Genomic DNA, 22,313 nt, shown 5'->3' with positions numbered 1-22,313 from the left:
CTGCTGGTAAGGGACCTGCAAGCAATAATGGGTTACATACTGGACAACTATTATAATGTTTAATTTTCCTAGCTATTAATGTCTACATGAAGAGTCTGAACCCAGGTCACCTCCAGCACAGGAGCTGTATCTGCACTTTGTTGGGAAGCTATAACTCCTAGTTGAGCTGTACTTTACCTCTCAGTAGGGTTTGTTAGCCCTCTGGAGAAATGTTTGCATCTGAGGTTTGATCCTCCAACACAACACACACAGAGGACATGGAAACAAGTAGGACCCATCCTGGGAGCAAAAACCCACCCCTGGAAGAGGCTGTGACCAAAGGGACACCATCACTGTTGTGCCTTCTCCATGGCTACTCTTATGAGATGTGGTGGTTAATATTTTTATTTTGTAGACTTGGATTTTCTCAGCATGGAACAACTAATAAACTATAACAATAAATTGTTTTGGGTGATTGAAAGGCAGCTTGTGCTTCTTGCTATTGATTGAAACTTTGAAAAATCCAATATTTATTTTCTGTTACCCACACATTTTAACAAAAGGTATCACAAACTCAGCAACGTATCGCAGGAAGGTTTATTCTAGAGACCTGTGCTGAAGTTCACATCACATGTACTATCACACCTAACCTTTAAAATGCAGAAGACTAACAATATTTGGGCAAGAGCAACTCCAGCAACGAGGTCTCCAAAATAGATAATGGAAACAATTAATAGATTTGTACATTCTTGTACCATGGCCAGGAACCCAAGTGTGAGAAAATGTGTTTTTCCAGAAGTCTGCTGTGTAGAAGTCATCCTGCACAATGCAATGTGCCATCACAGGTACCTTCATACAGGTGTCTCCACGTGAGCTGGTCACGAGGGCAATAAGAGGCGTCTAAAGAGACTCGGCTATCAAACGCAGGTACCCACCCAGGTCGAATAGCTCTCCAGACCCCATGGACAGTATCAACTAGATCTCCAGCGACTCTACTGGGAGCTCAGACTCACATGGAAACACCTACAGATTGATCTGGTTGCCTAAATATAGATACGATCTGAGACACCCAGGAGTGTCAGGGCCATCTACATAGGGCTGGAAGCTACAACACAGGACCTATGGGAGGCCTGTCCTCCTCTACACTCCTAGCTGGAAGACAAGCCTGCAGAATTGCCCCCATGTGTTATACTACAAGATGTCTCAATAAGTGAGCCAGATTCCAGCCTCAGAAGTCACCAAGACCTGCAGAATCTGCTACTCACCTTGCTGAAGAACCTGACAAAAACATTTCCTACCACCCTAATACAAAATAATTCTTTGAGTTTAAATTTAAGCTTTTTTTTTTTTGATTGCAATGACAAATAAAAACTAGTAACAGGTCAGAAGATTATGCACAGGTACTGCTCAGTGCCCCAAAATAGCCCTTGTCTTAGGCAATTTTGGCAGTAGATATAAGGCAAGAGTGAGAGTGCAAGGAGGTGGTGAAACAGTACAGACCTGCCGCCCAGTGAAGACCTTAACACTGCAGCTACCTACACATTTTCTAGATTGATTTTTATATTTTCTGTAGGAATAACAGCATGGCAGGGCAAATATGTGCTCATCTATGGAATATAAAGGCATCTGAGCAAAGACTTCAGGACTCCAGCAAGCACCAGCTCCACCAGTCATTTCCAGGTCTCTGATTCTCTAATTCTTTTCCCTTCCAATCTTTCTGCAGAAAAAAAATCAGGAAAGATATTCTTTAACTAGATTTTACTTTTAAAGCTGCAGGGTGGAGTGGTGCTTTTCCAGGGCCTGGGCTCTGGCACTGATGCTGCATAAATGGTTTTAGGGCTTTTGGCAAAAAATGAAACTGGTTCTTCTACCTTGCCAACAGGGTCCACCTTCTCATGTCTTCCTAACACAGCCCCTTCAGCCATCTGGGGGGTTGGAATAGATGAGCACTGCTGAGAAGGACTTGGGAGTTCTGGTCGACAGCAGGTCGACCATGAGTCGACCAATGTGCCCTTGTGGCCAAGAAGGCCAATGGTCCCTGGGGTGTGTTAGGAAAAGTGTGACCAGCAGGTCAAGGGAGGTTGTTCCTCCTGCTCTGTTCTGCCCTGGGGAGGCCACATCTGGAGTTCAGTGTCCAGTTCTGGACTCCCCAGCTTAAGAAGGACAAGGAATTGCTGGAGGAGTCCAGCGTCGGGACACAAAGATGCTGAGGGGTCTGGAGCATCTTTGTGATGAGGAGAGACTGAGAGAGCTGGGGCTGTTGAGCTGGAGAAGAGAAACTGAGAGACGGGATCTCATCAATGGTTATAAGTATCTCCAGGATGGGTGTCAGACGATGGACCAGACTCTGTTCAGTGGTGCCCAACGACAGGATGAGGGGCAACGGGCACAGACTGAAGCACAGGAGGTTCCATTTGAACATGAGGAGAAACTTGTTTCCTTTGAGGTGCCAGAGCCTGGCCCAGGCTGCCCAGGGAGGTTGTGGAGTCTCCTTCTCTGGAGACATTCAAACCCACCTGGACACATTCCTGTGTGATCTGCTCTGGTGACCCTGTGTTAGCAGGTGGGTTGGACTGGATGATCTCCAGAGGTCCCTTCCAACCCCAACCAGTGTGTGAGCTTTGAAGATCCCTCCCAACCCAAACTATTCTGTGGTGCCATGATGTACCACCTACAGACACAGGGTAGGTGCCAGGACCTGGCTGTGCAATGCCCTAGTAGTCCAGCAGCACCAAAAGCTCCCAGATCTTTAGAGAGGCTCCTGGTGACAATGTCACCGTAGGTGTCCCCAGGAAACCTCCCACCTCCTCAGGGAAGCTGGTGGCAGCACCACTGTGAGATGACGAGAAAGCTGATTTAGTTCGGCAGGTCTGGGGCAGGGGGTGGGTATCAGAAACACCCTGCTTCAGCATTTCCAGACCGAAATTCTCAGAATTTCCATTTTAAGGGGAATTTGGAAACTCTTGGGGTTTTGTTCTGATTCAGACTGAAACCACAGTTTGAAATGACAAAAATTTCCTGTGCACAAGTAGTCCTGTTTTCCAGCTCGCTCTGCTCAAAACCAAAGGTTTCTCTCTCCTCCAATTCTTTGTGTTTTTGTGCTGCTCAACCTCCCTCAATCTTTGGTAAAGTTCTGATTTAAGGCAGATTAAGACAAAAATAACGAACCTGAAGGTTTTAATACTCTCCTTTTCAGCCTTAGCTCACAGTGCACAGAAAAATGAAGATAATTCTATCTTCATTTTATGGATTGGAAATGGTGGCACTGAGGTGACTCTGTAAACTGGTCTTGGTTCTGGCCCAGTGCTCTGAACACTCAGAGTAAGATCTCAAAGTCCCAGGAGTAAATTACTGTTTACCATTGATGCATGTAGCAATGTGTTAAAACAAGGCATCGTTTACTGAACTAATAAAATGTGAGCAGGTTACTCAAAGAGAGATTAGATTCAGGCAACGTACCTGCTGAAAGAGTTGCAGTTGTGCAATTTGTCAGAAGCAGAGTGCGAATTTACATTGTAAGTACTTTACAGAAGCCAACGTGATACTTTGAAAGCAAACATTAGTTCATAGCAGGGAAGCTGGCATCTTGGATCTGAAAATATTAATCTCACTGATACCATTATGGCAGGTGGAAACAAAAAAAGGTGTTCCTGGCAAATATCTTGGGAGCTGTGTAAAATCATACAGACAAGGCATAAAGCCTTTCAGTGTGAACTCAGCATGTGCAGTGTTAACTCAGAACATGTTTTTCCTCTTTCCTCTCTTCCCCATTTTAAAATCCTGTTAATTCTTCCACATCAGATCTAAGATCCCAATTTTCCAAGGCTTAAGGTTTCCTCCAAGCCCAGTTTATGTCTGGTCTGACGGAAGCTTTTGTCTCCCCCATCTACTCATTTCCTGTCTCTATGCAAATACCTTCAACAATCCAGTTGTTTAGGTGGTGTCGTTCCCCTTTTATAAGTTCTCAACAGACTTTTCAGCTGTGTCAAGCCTTTAGTTCCTATATTCAGTGCCCTTCTGTTCATCCCACTCTGGATTTTGCTCTAGGAGTTGCTGATCATGTTTTTAGCCCTTAGATCCCAGAAAGGACACTGAAGATCAGACAGGAGATGCTGCAGAGTTGCAAAGGTCCATGATTCATTGTTCCTCCATTTAACTGGCTAACAATAATATTTTGCATACTTGCATGAAGAATCAAGAAGCAGAATTGTTTTTCAAATCTCCAGGCTTTCCAGCCTATTTGTTAACCTTGAAATGACAATGCATAACATGTGAAAATAGAAATGATGTTTGTTTTTCAATAAACTGAACATTCCTCTCTTCTAGTAGCTCCCAGCAAGGTAAAGGAGTTAGGTTAATGCAAATAGAACATTTTTTTCATTTTTATAGATCTGAATTTAACTGAAGAGAGGGAATTCCCAGTAGGACCTCCTGTGAGAGTCAGGAAGGACCCTCATGGCTTTGAGCCTCATTTCCCAGGAAAGAGCCTGTCCCTGCAGGGTGAGATGAAGAGATGTTCACTCCCCTGGGACACCCAGCCAGGAGATCAGATTGGAAGTGTCACAAAAAAAGCACGTGTTTCACTCAGAACCATGCGCCTTGAATCCTGGGATCAGTTTTGGGCCCCTCATGCCAAGAAAGCCCTTGAGGTGCTGGAGCGAGTTGAGAGAAGGGAACGGAGCTGGTGAGGGGCTGGAGCACAAGTGTGATGGGAGCGGATGAGGGACCTGGGGGGTTCAGCTGGAGAACAGGAGCTGAGGGGAGACCTTCTGATCTCTGAACTGCCTGAAAGGAGCTTGGAGCCAGGGGGGGTCGGGCTCTGCTCCCCAGGAACAAGCGCCAGGAGCAGAGGAAACAGCCTCAAGTTGCACTGGGGGAGGTTTAGACTGGATCTTGGGAACAATTTCTTCCCAGAAAGGGCTGTCGGGCATTGGAACAGGCTGCCCAGGGCAGTGGTGGAGTCACCATCCCTGGAGGAGTTTAAAAGGCACATAGATGAGGTTCTTAGGGACATGGTTTAGTGTCAGTGTTGGGTTAATGGTTGGACTCGAAGATCTGGAGTGTCTTTTTCAACCAAAATGATTCTATAATTTACTGGCTACACAAAAGAGATGACAGGGAAATCCAATAGCCTTGGTGTGTTTGACCCAGCAGATGGAGATGGCATCTCCTTTGTCCACGAGATGGCAAAGCCCCAATAAGGTGCTCCCAGCCTACCTTCCCCATGTGTTAGCCAGAGGTGATCCTGGAGAACTTTACAAATAAGCATATTGCAAAATGTTACAGCTGCTCAGTATCTGGATGTATCAAAGGCACTTTGCCGAACTGCTTTCTCAAGCCAGATGATGACACTCTTTTGATTTTCCTGTTTCCTTCCTTTTTGGGGGGACGAGCAGGGGGACAGGATGTGACAACGTTGTTCAGTTCAAAGAACTTGAACCATCCGTGTTCTTGGAAAAGGACTAAGCAATCTTCATGACCCAGCCCTTCGCAGTGAAGTGAGCTTAGCCAGTGGCAGGGCCCTCAGCAAGCTGCATGGCCGTTCAGACAACTCAAGCGGGTAATGCAATAAACCACAGGTTAATGGGATTAGCTCAGCATCCCCTTGCATCTCCTGGGCAAAATCATGTTTCCTTTCTGTCTAAAACCCCAGCCACCCACTAGTGCCCAGAGCTCTCCCCAAAGACAGACAGACAGAGAGCAAACTCTGAATTTACCTTCCCGTCTCAGTGCAGTTGTCTCTTCCCAGCAGACAGAGGAGCTTCCCATCCCACCAGGGGCACAAGCGTGATGCACAGCTGTGGGCTCACCAAAGGGCTGTGTCCTTATTCTCCGTTCATAACCAGGAGCAGCAGAAACCAGAGTAAATCATGTATGAAGGCTGCCCGGGAGGATGCTCCTGGAGCTGGGGACCATGATGCTTGGGCAGCATCTCTTCTCAGCTTCAAGCTGGGGTGCTGTGTGAAGCACCCCTGATATCTGCTGGAAGGCAGCCTCCAAACTGATTCTTTTTGGGGGTTTTTTGTGCTTCCCATGCATTTTTCACATGCTTGCTGTGGAGGGGAGGGCATTTCTGGGTACTGCCAGGGGAAAAGGTCCTGGGGTGAACCCAGGGAGCTGATGGAGGGGTGACTCATGGGGATGGTCAGGGAGTGGGGGATTCCAGCAGAGCCTGGGAAGTGGGGGTGGCAGTGGTGAGGATGAGTGTGGTTTCAGGCCCCATAAGGCATGAGAAGGTGGTTGAGCAAGTCAGAAGATGCCCCATGAGCAACCCCAGAGGTGTTTGCAGAGGTTCCTCAACCTGTAATAACACCGATGGTTCCACCCTATCAGTGGCTCTTGTCAGCATTTGAACCAACAAGGAAAAATCCATCAGGGCAGGGGACCTGAGACCTGGAGACAACAGGAACAGAAGTCCATGATGCTACCAGGCACTGCCCTGGTATTATCCTGTGGTGGGATCTGGTTGCCTGTGCTCAGGTGTCCAGAGCCACAGAAGATGCCCTTAGGGAACTTCCCTGGCCTCTGGTTGCTGGCCCAGGTGGGTGCAGGTGTCTCCAGCACCTGCAGCAGCTCAGCCAGCCCCACTGGATGTCTTGCATACCTCTGCACAACTCAAGTGGCTCAGGATATCTCTATTTATGGAGCTGAACTGTGCTTGGGTCTCTGCTGGCTGCAATCAGAGCTCAGACACCCAGTGTATATGGAGACACCTGCATGTAGGTGTCTGACTCTGCACCTGAGTCCCACCCCATGTCTCTGTGCATCTTCCAAAGAGGTTTGTCCTGGGTGAGTGATGAGACCCAGGATGTTGACGAACCACTCCTGAGCTGAGAAGTTCAGGCTCAAGCTGGTATCTCTGAAGTGAGACCATTTGTGTGAGCCATTTACAACACGATCCACTTTGTTCATGCACTTTCATAGGAAACGTAACCAGAGTCTGATGGTGACACTTTTCTAGGTGTTATGGCACCTTCAGGTTGGATTTGGACAGCCTACCTCCTGCAAGGATGCTGCAGTTACTAAAGGCATTACTAGTAGTCAAAATTTCAGTGGGAAGAAACTTCTGATTTATATATAAGGTGACCCTATGATACAGCATTGTAGCAAATAATTTACGTTGTAAACTATTCAGGACATAAATTATATAGCATACATTGATCTTTTACACCCATTGAATACATTTCACGAAATCAATTATACATAGATCTGCAGAAAAGGTGCCGAGACAGAGCAGAGAATGGAAATATCGCACCCGTGTATCACAGAAATTTATCTTTATCAAAGCCTGCTGTATGCCTGATGCCCAAGCCTGGCAGTCTGGTACCTCAGCGCCTGCTCTCAAGGTGCGTGGTCCAAAAGCAAGCAAACAAAAATCTGCTAGCAAATTTACATAAGCATTGTCTTTGTATAAGTTTAGGGATCAGGAACCTAATGATTTATTTATTTCCTTCCTTCTCCTTGTTTTACCTATCTACAGACTTCAAGGGAGCTGGGATGTTCCTCCTATGCTTAGTTGTCTTCCCTCTTTCCACTTTCCTCCCTCTCTTTATGCTTTGCTGTGTTCACTGGCTCGGTTGGGCAGAATGTACTTGTAGGATAATTCTTACAGACTCTCAGCAATTCTCTTTGCTTTCCTTGTCCCAGGATGAATCACTGAATTTCTGAGATTGGGAGGGAAATCTTGAGATCCTCTAGTCAGGTTTTCCAGGACCACGTCCAATTGGGTTTTGAGTTTCTCAAAAGATAGAGACTCCAAACTCTTGGGGCAACCTGAACAACCCTAGACTCACACCCTTCCTGAGGAGGTCAGGGACAAGTCAGCATCACATTATCAGTGATGTCTAAAGAGGAGAGGAAAGAACTATGATCTGTAAATGGGCATGGAGAAAAAGGGAGAAAAAGGCAAAGCCCCTCTCATCTCAGTGACAAGCTCTGATTTCCCTCCCCACGGACTGCTGTTCAACTGGCCCTCCAGAGCAGACAGAGCAAAGACTCCTTCCTCAGAGGTCCCTCCAAGGGTGGGCAGAAAAGCAAACCAGCTGGAGGTTCTGCTGAGCTCTTTCTCCCTTTTATTAGAGAAGGTGCTCTGAGAGACAGAGCTGGAAAACCGCTAGAGAAGGAAGGAGGACAGACACTGTGTAGGGCATGTGGTGAAAGCTCCTGAGCCTTTTACACCTGGGAAGTGAAGTGGGGCTTATTCCCGAGGACAGTTGCTGTTAAACAGAGAAACCTGCTTCCTCCCATAGATCTGGGTCAACATATCCTCCAGCTCCCCCAGTGTGAGGACCTGGACCTCGTTCTTGTCATTCTCAGCAATGACTGCCCAAGATTTCCTGCGGTGGGTGTCCACCTCACAGCAGGCACTTGACCAGAGGTAGCTGGGTATATTAACCCTCCCTTTGGCGATATAGTTGTTCCCAGGCACGGCACCCGTGACGACATAGGTGGTGTTGCATCCCTGGGTCCTCCTCATCATCGTTTGCTGCTCGTAGTTGTTCCAGGCACCGCCGTTCAGTTTCTCATTCTGGGGAACTATGTTGGTGAGGGTGAAGGTGGCCGTCCTGCTGCTGAAGTCGGAGTGCTGGCCGCTGGGGTTCAAATGGCCACGGTTCAAACCCGTCAGGTTCTTGTAGTCTTGGAGGACAGCCTGGCTCTCACTGAGCTGATCTAAGCTGACGCCAAAATTATTTAAGAGGGTCCGCTCTTTTTCCATAGTTTTGGGATAAGTTGGACCCATCAGCTTGATAGGTAAAGACAAGAAAAAACTGTTAGTATTGAGGACACGAGCAATCATAAAAATCATAGAATTAATAGCATAGTTTGGGTGGGAAGGGAACTTCATAGGTCATCTAGTCCAAACCCAGCCATAAGCAGGGACATCTTCACCAGCTCAGGTTGCTCAGAGCCCCGTCCAGCCTGGCCTGGGATGTCTCCAGGGATGGGGAATGTAGCAGGTTTCCCTGGAGCAGAAGTCTCTGGGTGCTGAGCACCCGTTTTTTGTCATCTCAGTGTATGAAAATGCATGAATCAGACAGAAATCGTAAAGCTGCCCCTCCTCGACAAACACAAGAGAGAAAAAAATACATAAAGCTCAGAATTTGACTGCTCTCGATTTGACTTGTGACCTTTAAAATCCAGCCTGAGCTGGGAGTGTGGGTGGCCACACGAGACAATGAGCATTTTCCACTCTCAGGTTTGAAAGGTGACTTTGGTGAGACATCTCCCCTGTCACATCTGGTTCTCGTTCCTCCCTTCTTCACATCTTACATCTACCCAGAGCTCTCCCATGTTCCTCCCATTCTAATTAATCACATCCAACCTTCATCACCTGCATCTAATCACATTGTCATCAGCCCTGGTCTTTGCTCCATTCAGCCCCATTTCCACAGTCTCCATGAAAGGTTTTCCTGCCTATTTTAATGCAATCTGTCAGCACTGTAGAGTTTTACAAGCTTAGAGAAAACAAGTGGACAGATATCCTCTTTGAAGGATGGGTGTTTTAGGGAGTCCTTGAAGGTGGACAGGATGGGAAGAGGATGAGGAGAAGAGCTGTGGAGCCCACAGGGAAATGTGTTGGGCTTTAGCTCATTGTGAGGATGAAACTTTTTTGCTCAGTAAGCAAAAATACCTCAATGGAAGTGGGATCTGGTAGTGCAGTGCTAATGTGTCTCAGAGCTGATCTGTGCAAGGGAGCACAGATACGTTCCTTCTGCAGCATCAGTGAAAATAAGTTAGAAATGATCAGCCTCTTGAGGGAGCTCAAAATCCCCCAAGAGACTTAGGAAGACAAAATACCATGAAAAGACCTCTGAAGACAATTAAAAAAACCATAGATTTTGCAGCTGGCTTGGGTACATGGTCCAGGGAAGAAGAGGCAGAAGTTTTTGTCCCCTCTAAATCTGGAGGCTGCAGGTGCAACACCGAATTAGTTGCTTGAGTCCATGTGAGTAAACGTGCATTTTTTTCATAACTATAACATTTTTCTTTTCTTATTTAAGGAAACATATTTAGCTTTCCTCTGGAACAGGGCATATGGCTGCCTTCTATGGCTCATTTTCACCTAATTTCCCTACTGCTAATGTATCCCTAGCAATCACTTGAATTTCCTCTTCTTCTGTTCCATAATTTGCATGGTCTTTTCTACTGAAGGTCTGAGGTTTGTCAGAAGGATGTTTGGGTGGACTCTATAGTTTGCAGAGATCCGTGTGTCTGGTGGACCCTTCTGACCCAAGCCTGAGGCAATGGCAGGATGGGGCAAGTGCAGGTGGATGGAGAACATGCACTTCTGGCTTGGCTGATACTGGTCCTACTCACTTTCCACTGCCTGAAATGTCACTCCATAAACTCACCCAGTGTTAACCTAATGCTCTCATTGCTGAGTGCCTCTGCCTAGACGTTTTCACTGGGTCATCTCACTCAATTCGGAGTTTCTTTCATGCCATTTAAAAACCCAAATTCACTCTTTAACTGGGAGCAAATAAGTTGTCAGGAATGTAAAACAGCTCAGGTGGAGATGAGAGCTCAGCACAGTTGGTCCCTCAAATCTGACTGCCATTGGATGTCTTTTCCCCATTGTTCGGTCCCCCACCGCAGCATGGGACAGAGAAGGGGGGGTCATCTGACTTAACGTAATGTAAATTAATGTAACATAATGTAATGCAATTTGACTTAATACTCCTGTGAGGTCAATGCAGAAAAGTGGGCACTTTTAGGATATGACTCATCCTCCTGCTGATGTCTCAGATGCATTGGAGGCCCCGTGTGGTTAAGGTGTTTGAAGCTAGATGAGACGAATCCCATCCAGCGAGTCCATTTGCATGTGCATGGGGGTGGGAGGAAAAAGAAGCGTGTGGTTAAATGCTGCAGTTGATGTTTTAATGACTGGAGGGTGATGTGCAATGAGAGAAGACACTTACCTGGGGCTCAACCAGCCACGTTTTGGGTCTTGTGCCAGATGCAGGCTGGTAGAGGTAAGCAGAATACACTGGGATCCGCCTGTTCCTGTCGTACAGGGTGGCAAAGTAATAGTGGTTCTGGTAGCGCTGGCAGATCCAGGCTGGGTTCTCTGGCTTCAGGGCTTCATTTGGGGGGATTCCCCGGAAGAAAAACTGAGGGCATGAGTGTTCAAAGGATGTCACCACCTCGCTGCGTCCCAGCCAGAAGCAGCTCGCTGAGACCTGCAGCAGCAGCAGCAGCAGCATCGCGGGGAGGATTTCAAGTGAAGAGCTCTTGCTCACCTGGAGGGAAAACGAGGAGAGACATTCAACTTGGAGGAAGCTCATCATGGCCTGGAGTCACTTCTGTGCTTGTGGAACATGGATGTTAGAGGAGGGGGGCTGTGAGAGACCAAGGAGGGAACAACTTTCTGCCCTCCTGGATATGGAAAAATCAACAGGGAAATAAGGATGACATTTAAAATAAGTTTCAGATGCCTAGAGTCAGTAGCAGTGGGAGACTTTGGCTTGTCTAAGGAGGGATCCAAACCCACCCTGCGTCTAATCAGCTCACACAGCAAAGTCTTCTCAGAACTGCAGCATGGTGTTGGGACAAGGACACCTTTTCCAGCCGATTTGTGTTCGGCGAGAGCTCAGCTTTTGCATTGGCACTGGAGAAAAAAGCCTGAAGCAACCAGGGGTTGGGAGCCCCTACATCTCACTCCCTTCTGCTCTGAGGACCTTTCCACTGCAGAGGACCTGTAGCCGGGCACATACTCTGCTCAGCCACCTGCGATGCTGAGCTGGGCTTTAGTTTCATGGAGGATTAGGAAAGGAAATAGCAGCGATGCTTCCTACACATCTCTAGTCCCATCCGTGTCCACACAGACATGCAGCTCTTCCATAACTCCTCTGTGCTCGCAGCAGGGTTAGCGTCCCCCAAAGTTAGGTCAGGTTTTTAATACAAAGTGGTCCAGCTTAAGGTCCCTACACCCAGACATCGGGAGGTGTTTGTCCTTCTACTCAGCTTGCATTTTATGGTTGTTCAACCCTGAACAATGAATTTACGGACAGAATTTACAGGCCAAGCAGATGGCAGCAGCAAGCTGATCAGGACACCTCTATCTCATCAGCACGGTGGCTGCTGCTGCAGCAATGCAGATACCAAGGGGCTGATCTGCATCTTTAGCTTTGCTGATTGTTCTTCCTACATAATAAAAAGCACTTGTACAGGAATTTCTATTTCTTTAACAGAAACAGGTCCTATTTTGTCTTTCTCAGGTGTTGACATGCTTTTCAGCAGCCAGCAAGATCTTTATTTTCAGAGGGAACTGCTGAGAAATTCCCTGGGATGCCTGAAATGCATTATTTTCTTTCAGATGCATTGCAGGCTTGGGGATAGAAATGACATTTCCATTTGCATTGCTAGACACTTGACAGAGTGGTTTTAAAATAATTAGCATTTTAAAAAGGCAGGAAGGACAAGCAGCTAACAGGTTTCATGGGAGAGAAAGCTGTCATAGCATCTAAAGCACAAAACCCACCTTTGGCTGGGCAAGTGTCTGACCTGAAGGCTACTGAGGGCTTGAAAAGTCACCTTGCACATTTGCTCTTATTCTCTTCCCTGATCCTCATCTATTAATTTCCACGGGATTCAGGATACTGAACTAGATATACTCTTGCTCTGACTCAAGACATCTGGTCCTTTGTCTCATTACTAGTACTGGATCAAGAATGTGGTGATCAGTAAGCTGAAAACTGAGAAAAGCGAACCACAAGAAGTCGTTCATTATAGTACTCCCCAGAGCATGACCATATCTGCCCCAGCTCAGGCAGAAAACTTACTGAAAAGTCCTTCTTTTGCATCACCACCCCCCACAAGCTTAAAATATACCCAACTAACTTAATATCAGATATATAGAAACCAACCTACCGTGTGAAAGAGCGACACATAAATGTTTTATTCACAGCCCCAGAGCTGTTGAGGATTTTCAAATGTCTTTGCTACAGTCTGGCAGTGACCTTAGGGTGGTTTATATATGCTTTCTAGGAAAGCAGAGTTGTTAGATTTCTCAAGGGGTTAAAGTAAGTTTGTCCAGGGGTGGAACCAGGAGCTGCATTATTACAGAGGTCTTTTGCAAGGTCATGGGTGGTGGTATGGTACTCGATAAGTTCCCCCTCTCCCTTATTCAACAGTTTGATGTGAATTTTACAGGTGACTTGGCAACTGGAAAGTGTTTTATGGCTTTTCTGATAACCTTGAATCAAGTCTTCCCTGCATTTGTGAGCCAGACTCTGTCAGCGGGCCAAAATAAGACCTTGGATCTACCTTTACCCAAGGCTGCACATGACAGAGGGTACAAGCCCAACTCCCATCTGCTTGGTGCATTCTGTAATCAACAGGCAGTAATTCATAAGGTGATCATAGAATCATTTTGGTCGGAAGAGACTCTCAAGATCATCAAGTCCAACCATTAACTCAACTGTCACTAAACCATGTCCCTAAGAGCTTCATCTACACATCTTTCAAACCCCTCCAGGGATGGTGACTCCACCACTGCCCTGGGCAGCCTGTTCCAATGGTGTTGGCTCTTAGGCCAAGATCTTGCTGGATCCTAGGGAATAACTCATTCTCAAAGAGATGTCCAAGGCAGGAGAAATTCCAGTCATCAAGATGAATAATTAAAAACAAACAAAAAACCAAAGACAGAAAGTGTTTTTGTTCAATTAGACATCTCAGTTCACCATCAGGCATTTCCTTGTGCACCTTTTCCCAAGGCTTCCTGTGCGGATCGTTTCCCTGAAGAATCCTTGACCAGGTCCAACATGTGGCGGGGGCAGCAGGAACACTGCCACCACTTCAGAGCATCCCACCACATTTTGGTGACTTTTCTGGATAGGTTGCCAGCACTGCTGAGGGCTTCAGATCTAATGGGATCTTGGGCATCAATTTCTGGGAGCATCAGGTCGTAGTGGGGTAGTTTACTTCATTTAGGAACAGCATTCCTTCTTCCAGGTTTTGATCTGAGCATCATCAAAAGTGAAATTTTTCCTGGATCCCATCTGATTTTATTATTTTCTCAAAGACCAGGGATCAGCTCATGTGGTGACAGTTCCCCAGCTTCTCCCAGTCTCTTCTGCATCTCTCCCTTTCATACTCTCCAGATGTTTACCTTTCTGTCCTTGAGTTTTTTTCTCAAGTCATTCCTTCTGTGCTTGTCCTCTATAATACAAAATGTTAAAGAGCTGCAAAATACAGTGTATGTATAAGATCTCATTTTCTCCTTGGAGGGAGGACATTAGAGCTCAGCAACTGCAGCTCAACCTTTGATGTATTTGTTCTGAAGGTAAAGGAAATACTTCAAAATAAATACTGGCATCAGTGGTGAGAAAGGAGCCAGAACTTACCTTGAAGTAGAGTCTTAGAACAGGCAGCTGAACCGTTGTTTCACTCTTTGCCCTGCAGAACTGGTCATCTGAGCCCTCAAGAGTCCCTCTGCAATATAAACCCTGTCGTAATTTTGCCCCTCCTCATAAAAGAGGAAACTCACAGAAAAGGGAGGGTCCCCATTGTTGTTATTCAGGGGAGATTTGTTCATGACTGCCCAGAAATGGGGTGGCATTTTCTGTTTGCTGTTTTCTCAGGATTTCTCCCAAGCTCACCAACTTGCATCATCACGTGTCGAAAGCAAATAACTGTGTCTGGTGACTTTCATTTCCTCATTCCCCACAGGGCACCGCTGCTGCTCTCACAGCACCTACATGCGTTTCTGTGCCCAGCAAACCATCTCTGGTGGCATTAGACCAACCAGCCTGTCTCTGAGTACACACAGATGTTCACAGTCTGCTCTTCAGCCTCTCAGGATATAATTAATATGATCAGTGTATGTATTTTCCCCTTGCCTGATTGCAAACGCTTCACAACAGCACTGATTTAACACCATCCTACACATCCTGGGGACACAGCTCGGTCTCTTGTTGCTGCTTTACAGCCACTGCTGAGCCCGTGTTCAAATGGGATCCCAGTCTGCCCAGAAAGGAGGGGTGTTGGACACAGGTTTTCTGCCCTTAGGAGTGAGCAAAAGAGTTTTGACGGGATGAATACAGAAAAAATAGGTTTGGTAGGCTGTGTTGTCCTCACATTGCAGAGGGAATGGTCTCTGGATGGCTGGAGGAAAGATGCTGACTTCCTATATTATCAGTGGGGTGGAAATGGGCCTAAAGGTTGTTATTTATAGTGACCAAGAATCATCAGAAATGGGTATGACAAAAGTCAGGGACTCCAAGAAGGGTCCCTTGCCCTGAGCTGCACATTGGGGCAGAGTTTAAAGCAACATTTTGTACAAATGTTCATTAAAAACTGCAGAGACAATGAGCATTTTATCTTGAATTTTATAGAAATACAGAGCCCTAGTCCCCAGGCCACATGCTGCGTCTTATCCTACATATCTCTGAAGCCCAAGGGTTCAGTTTCTCTGATCTAGTAAATGATCGCTCCTGCACCCCAGTCAAACCATTAGTGGGAAGCACTGGATTTCACACCTTGATCTCTGTCCTCACCCTCCAGGTCTGATCTTGCTATAGCACATTGTGTCAGTGCAAGAGCTTGGCTCTTGGAAGCTCGTCTCAAGGTGTTTGAGCAATGGGATTCTAGGATTCTAGCTCAAAGCAGCATTTGATGGACATTTCTGAAGAAGAATAGCAAAGTGCTGAGCTTGATGTCCAGGCAATCCTTGTTGGTCCTCTGCTTTTAACACAGTAAAGTATCAGGTCGTGTTTGGAGCGCTGTCACTCACAAAAAATCATTATATAAAGAGATTTTTTTTTTTCAAAAAGGACTTAAAATACCCACAGTGAAACAGGAAGCAGCCCCAGCAGATAGCAGTAGCACAATCAGTACCCAGCTGTGATATCAAAAAATGCAATGGAAACATAGATCAAGACTCCAAAAGGCCTGATGGTGAAAATCCCACACAAAGCAATTCACTGCAAGCCAGCCTTGGATAACAAGAAGTTTTTTCCATGTAACTTGCTTCAAAAAACAAGCTAACCTGGGTTAACTCGTGCAGTGGACCAGTGAAACTGTTTAAAATCCCTTCGTGGGCACTTTTCTTTTGGAAGTGGAGGAAAATTATTCCAATTCAGTTGTGAACAAATGACGAGTGCAAACGAAGCTGAAGTCTTCCACTTGTTCAGAGTTTTAACTGATCTGGACAAAATTTCGTGAGTGTATCGAAAAATGTACTGTGTCTAAAATACAAGTAACAGTCCAGGAAAACTGCAACAAGTTGGTGAAATAACCAGGAGAATGAACCTCTCATCCTGGTCTAGGAGGTCATGCTTTGCATTTCACTGATTTTTATAAAGACTCTGCTCTAATGCTTAATATCTGGCGCTATTCTGCCTTCCAGGTCAGTGTAGGCAGTGCCTACGTGTTGTCCAGAGCTGGGTACTTTCTGGGTGGAAAGGTGATGTGGCTGGTGTTGACTGAGCTCTCCTGCACGCCAGCTCCCATGTGGCCTGTCCTGTAAGACAAACTTTCATTTCTTCAACTTGTAAAGGTCAGAGATGGAAAAATCCTATTGGATTCTCCAATCTTCTCCTAGCTGGGAGCCCAGACATTTGTAGATTAAGTACTTCCACTGTTTTTTCCACTTTGTGGTTGAAAAGAAAAAGGACTTGCAGGACTTTCCTAGGGAAAGTCTATCAAAGTCCAGATGTGGCTTCTTCATTAAGATGTTCTCCTGATGTCTACCTCAGTTTTCTCTCTATCAGATGTTAACGACCCCAGTCCAACCTCCTGCTCACAGCAGGGAAAATTATGAGGCACCCATCCAAATGCAGGGAAATACAAATACCTCTTATGACTAGTGCAGGGAAAATGGGATTTTGAACCAGGAGTGTCAGAGGAGGGCACTATTTCTACTGCAGAAAATGTGCCACAAAAGCCTTCTCTTGAGTCTTCGGTCGCCATGGAAGAAGCAAATGAATCACCAAAGAGATGCTAAGCAGATTGAGCAGAGCAGGTCTTCAGGAAGAAGCAAATCACAGCAGCAGAAGCCAAATGGGCATGAGAAACCAAAATGTAAGGAAGAGAAACATCGCTTGGATATGTGAATCGAGGAGGTGTATGTTGTTCTGGGCTGTTATCCTGAGAGGGCAGCAAAGATCCTGGTATCCCATGGCCACGGGCGGGACATGAAGATGCTTAGAGACTGGATATGACCCATGTGTCACCTCTTTTTGGGAGATGCTCTGCTAATGTAAGCGAGGGCAGACTGGGCATGCAGACGCCCCAGGGCCAGCACACTCTTTTGTGACAACCAGGATGCTGAGACATGAACGTATCACCCTCCCCCTGTGCCAGGTATGTTCAAGTGAGCATGAGCTTCAAATGAGGGTTGAAAAACTGACTGTGGTGCCCATCAGAGGCAGCAGCTGCTTCTCCTGTCTCCCCACGGTGCCCTAGGAGTGGTCTCAAAGCAGGTCTCTGTTAAGAAATATGGCCCATCTCCCATGCGAACAACACAACCCTTGTCCAAGGCCATGTAAATAGTATCACACTTATGAAGAAAATTCCAGAAAGAGGTAAGGATGTGAAAGATTTACTAGGCTGCCTAATCCCTTCAAGGAGAACAGGTGTATATTATTGGTTTTAATCTATTCACCTTGAGCTGTTCTTCTATGCAACAACCTGAATGCTGACTTATTGCAATCCTTGAATTTTGGAGTCAAATGTGTTCAATCCATCCTTTCCCCATCAGGATCAAGCAGTGTTTTTAAGGTATTAGAGTTCAGCTGAAAGAGCTGGCATGTGATTTGATAACTTTAGTTATACCCGCTCCACGAGACTGTGTGCCATGGTCCCTGTGCGTGCAGACCAGGTAACACTTAGGTGACAGTGATGTGTCCTTGTCACCTGCGAAGCATCACCCTGCCACTAATATTCACCAGCCAAGAGCTGCCGGGTTGCCTGTGGTTACTTTCGCTCTTTTGGTTTTGTTTTCCTTCGGAGAATAAAAATTAGTCTGTTATTTTCACTTCCTGATTCTCAGGCAGCAGCACGGGCTCTGCTGGGGAGGGTTAGGCAATAACTGAACCCCCCGCCACAGATGCACACCAGGAATTCTGTGGGTCGGATGTTGATGGATTAAGAGATAACAGTGAGGAAAACCCAGGAAATTCGCTAAAGATGGCTAAAAGATGTAATATTGATGTAGAAGGAAAATAAGAACGCTGTGTTTGTACCTATCTCGTGACACATGGAAATCTTAAAATAATCTTACACGAAAATCTCACAAAGGAAAAAAAATAATAACAGATACGCACCCCCCAAATCTCTCTGTATAGGATTCATTCATCCTAACTCAGGCATGTGAAAAACATATTTCCAAACCTGCCCTTTATAGTCATTGGAGAGAAAAACGTCTTCAGAGACGCGTTCATGTTAGCCCAAATTAAGCAAATGTAAAACTGTGAATAGTTCAAATTAGAGTGTTTATTTCTTTGTTGCGTATAAAGGCAGTCAAAGCTCATAGCTTGGTCACAGCTGTCTGACTTTAAGATACTTAAAAACCTTGCCCAATGAATCCACCCCCTCTCTTAGTGACTCTGGTTTTGGGGTGTATCTGGATAAGCATTGGAGGCCAAGTCACACCACCACTGGGGTCACGTCTCCAGGTTTTGAAGCAGCTCTTTCCCATGTACCCAGATATAAGCTCGTTTCATGCACCGTGGTACGAAAATCAGCAGAGAACCTCTGCCTCTTAACACATTTTGTGGACTAGAAGTGGTTGAAGATGCAGTCGAGGTTATGTCAGACAGACAGGTTTCCCCACAGAAAAAAAATGGTTTGCTCAAAGTTCAAGAATCCCAACCCCATGACTCAGGGTGGGGAGGACTGGCTTCTTGCTGATTTTATGGTGCTGCACTAAAAAGGGTGAGTATTGAATCAATAGGGAAATCCTGCCAGTGAGGTCAGGGCTGGGCTGTCAGGGTGGAGGAGATGTGTGCTCATGAGAAGAAAAGGAGGGACCACACACATTTGGGTGTCAAGAGGATGGTCCAGACTCCTTTCAGTGGTGCCCAGCAATAGGATGAGGGGCAACGGGCACAGACTGAAGCACAGGAGGTTCCATCTGAATATGAGGAGAAACTTCTTTACTTTGAGGTGCCAGAGCCTGGCCCAGGCTGCCCAGAGAGGCTGTGGAGTCTCCTTCTCTGGACACATTCAAACCCACCTGGACACCTTCCTGTGTGATCTGCTCTGGTGACCCTGCGTTAGCAGGGGGGTTGGACTGGATGATCTCCAGAGGTCCCTTCCAACCCCAACCATCTTGTGATTCTGTGTGATTCTGGGTCAGTAAGCACGGATCACTCCTGACTAAACCTTCCCAGCAATGCCTCCTTGGACGGCCTGGGTTATGAAAGCTTAGAACAAAGGGGAGCTCTAGACAGATCTGGAATCTGTCTTTTTGCATTTTTCTGGAGCTCCTGAGACCCCTTTTGCCCATCCTTTGATTTTTTCCTTCCTCAATGGCTCCCTTATTCAACCTATCAGCACTGTGGCTTTGCTGCTATACCTGAAATAGTCAACCGCAGCTTTCAGCACAGCCTGTCACAATGATTTGGTGAGAAAATGCACTTGGCCTGCAAGCTTGGAGCGCGTCCCATTGCCCCCCTCCAGGCTTTGCTCACCTTTACAGGCAGCAGGTCACTCACCTCCAGCAAGGTGCAACCTTTATCTGGAGAGAAGCAGCAGCACCAAGCTGAGGCGCTGCTCTGGTTGACTTATTGACAGCAAGGGAAATCAAAGGCCAGTAGGTTGGACTGGAAAATAACTCACACCCTGCAGTCGTTCCTCAGGTAAAACAGAATCCCCAAGGCATTAAAACAACTCTGGAGCCTCAATACGTGGGATTTCCTTCTTTCCACCACGCAGTGACAGAAGCACACTTCTCCATGAGCTGTAGCAACACTAACAACTGTGCCTTGATTTCATGAACAGACTGGTCTGTATGGAAACTAATCCATGCTGTGGTTTCATCCAGGTATATTTTAAAGAGGATAAAATATTTTACTTATTAATATAAACTGTTTATCAAGCCTCCTTTGATTTATTTTCCTGGTTAATATTTATGTATTAGGTCCCAGATTTCACCATGCACATGGACTCCCAAACCCTGTTTAGACTTGGCTGCTATGAAGCTGCCACGAGATTTGAGGTGATCAGAGTTGTGTAGCACATGTCTTAGGAAAACAGGTTGAGGGATTCAGGCTTGTTGAGGTTGGCAAAGGGAGGTTGAAGGACAACCCAACAGTTCCTTAGAAGGGCAAAGATAACAAAGTCAAGCTTGTTATGGTAGAGCCAGACACAATAACAAAGTGCAGCAGCCACAGAGGTGCAGGTTGGACAGCAGGATAAAAAAATGTCTCTAGGCAGGTAGTACAGCACTGCAACAGGTTGTTGGGAAATGACAAATGGTGAATTGGGGAGGTGAGTCAGGGATTAGCTGGATGAAACCACAGCTAAGCCAGCCTAGAGCTGACAGTGCTTCTGCCTCAGGCAGGAGGTTGAATTAGAGTCATCCAGCTGATGTTTGCAATTGACATTTCTATGACCCCATGGCAGATGCATCTCACATCTTCTCCGCTCCTCCCCTGTGGCAACACACTCAAGCTATTGTCTGGAAAATTACAATAGTAGATGGCCAGCTTCTCTAAGAGTTGTACAATAAAGTATTTCTACAGCCCAAAGCCACAAAAACCCACACCACATACCTCAGCAAGCCAAGAGGAGGGCACGTTTCCAGATCGGTGGTTCAGACTGCTCTGGGGGATAGACACGAACCAGAGGAGACCCCATCAGCTCATCTCCCCCCACAAGGAGAGACTGATGGTGTCCAACAGTCTCTGCACCAACCCGGTTCCTCTGCTAGCCAAAATTGCCCACCATGAGAACTGCCCTTCAACCATTCCAGAGCCCCAGGATGGCCCTCTCTGCAATAAACACAGGCACATTAATTATGCCACGGGTAATTAGCAGTTACGTCAACACGAAGATTTCCAGTCAGTCTGGTGTCTCGTTCTGTATCGAAATGAGGTTGTTGATTGTGAGCGGAAATGTGTCAGACCAAACTCCAGAGGAGGAGGCTCATTGCTGATCAGGAAGAGCAGCCCCTTTGCTCAAGGGTTGTGCCTTGGTCATCTCTGCCAGACTTGACATCCTCTGAACCCTGTGGATAGAATCATAAAATCATTTTGGTTGGAAGAAACTGTCAAGATCATCAGGTCCAACCATTAACCCAACACTGGCACTAAACCATGTCCCTAAGAACCCCATCTATGTGTCTTTTAAACCTGTCCAGGGATGGTGACTCCTTGGCAACCCTTTTCATGAAGAAATATGTGGCATGGCAGGAAGAGCCAGCTGTCCACGGTGGGCAACCCTGACCATCACTTCACGTCTGAAGATGTCAGCTCTTGTCGTTCAGTGCTCGCTGCCTCTAGCCCGAGGAGACGTGATAATGCTGCATCATAGGAGGGTGGCAGATCCTGCTGAAATACACGCATCACCGTCTGTTCAAGAGACAGAAGTTACGATTTAAGACAAAACCCTCTGGGATGCTGAAGCTGCCAGGAGAGACCTTATTTCCGTTAAGTATAATCTTAACTATGTGTTTTGTCATTTTTTATTTTGTGCCTTTCTTGCCACTGCTGAAAAATCCTTTCTTCTAACAAAAGAGAACCTTCATTCATAAATCCTGCTCAGCGCTCACGCTCACTGATTCCTGAATGTATTTGTGATAAAAGGATTCAGACACAACACTTAGGTTACGGGAAGGTGATAAAAACACTGGGTATTAAGTACTAAAATGTCATTAGGAGGCTGATCTTAAGAGATCATTCAACAAACTAAGTTAGGATCTGTGTTTAAGAGAGCATAAGCAAACAGCCTGCTGGTCCCAGCTGTGGGGAGATTGTTTTCCTAGAGTGGAAAGGGAATATGAGTCAACTGCTCAAGTTGAGTGCATACAGTGGGACACCAGCATGAGGCCCTATTTTGATTGCCTGAGACGTAAGATGTTAATGTTTTTCAAGTGCATTTCAAGGATGTATATGTTAAAGACTGTGACTAAATCTAAAATCAACAAAGTCTGTGCTCTGCTATCTGCTACTTAAAATTTGCACCTGGAATATGAACTGAGGACCAGTGGGAATAGAGAGCTCAGATACAGAGGTCCAGCGCTGCATCATGATGTGTGGGTGAAGAAAATAGCCAAGAATCAAATCCTGGCCAGGAGCACTTCCCAGTTAAGCTGAATCCACAATAAACTGGCCCTGGAAGCCAGACTAACACAGACAAAAGATTGCAACACCCCCCCCTAGCTCGGCCCA

The 22,313-nt window shown here is 46.3% G+C and overlaps 1 protein-coding gene and 1 long non-coding RNA gene across 4 annotated transcripts; one reads left to right on the top strand and one right to left on the bottom strand.

Moving 5' to 3' along the window:
- Positions 1 to 7,010: 7,010 nt before the first annotated feature.
- LOC309443409 (endonuclease domain-containing 1 protein-like) lies at positions 7,011 to 14,504 on the bottom strand. Of its 3 annotated transcripts, none has more exons than XM_082060331.1 (4): positions 14,325 to 14,504; positions 10,899 to 11,219; positions 8,147 to 8,722; positions 7,011 to 7,925 (listed from the first exon to the last, which is right to left on the bottom strand). In XM_082060331.1, the coding sequence occupies exons 2-3, from the start codon at positions 11,181 to 11,183 to the stop codon at positions 8,177 to 8,179; spliced, it is 831 nt and encodes a 276-aa protein (XP_081916457.1). In that variant the 5' UTR covers positions 11,184 to 11,219; positions 14,325 to 14,504; the 3' UTR covers positions 7,011 to 7,925; positions 8,147 to 8,176. The 3 variants fall into 3 exon arrangements, with proteins under 3 accessions (XP_081916457.1, XP_081916458.1, XP_081916456.1); XM_082060332.1 differs by having other exon boundaries at positions 7,011 to 7,934; positions 8,156 to 8,722; XM_082060330.1 differs by having other exon boundaries at positions 7,012 to 8,722; positions 14,325 to 14,502.
- On the top strand, positions 9,056 to 21,693 carry LOC309443695. The gene is made up of 4 exons (XR_014184844.1): positions 9,056 to 9,925; positions 14,650 to 14,800; positions 15,484 to 17,283; positions 21,284 to 21,693. It is a non-coding gene; the product is annotated as an uncharacterized lncRNA (long non-coding RNA).
- Positions 21,694 to 22,313: the final 620 nt, after the last annotated feature.

Source organism: Streptopelia decaocto (genome assembly GCF_964273445.1).
Source record: "Streptopelia decaocto genome assembly, chromosome: 1".
Taxonomy (NCBI): domain Eukaryota; kingdom Metazoa; phylum Chordata; class Aves; order Columbiformes; family Columbidae; genus Streptopelia; species Streptopelia decaocto.
This window is presented reverse-complemented; position numbering and strand designations above follow the sequence as displayed.

Bases quoted from the DNA above. Each gene is read 5' to 3' on its own strand.
- LOC309443409 (XM_082060331.1), bottom strand. From the start codon at position 11,183: ATGCTGCTGCTGCTGCTGCTGCAGGTCTCAGCGAGCTGCTTCTGGCTG. The intron at 8,723-10,898 runs GTAAGTGTCTTC...TTACCTATCAAG, and splicing joins CGTGGCTGGTTGAGCCCCAG to CTGATGGGTCCAACTTATCC.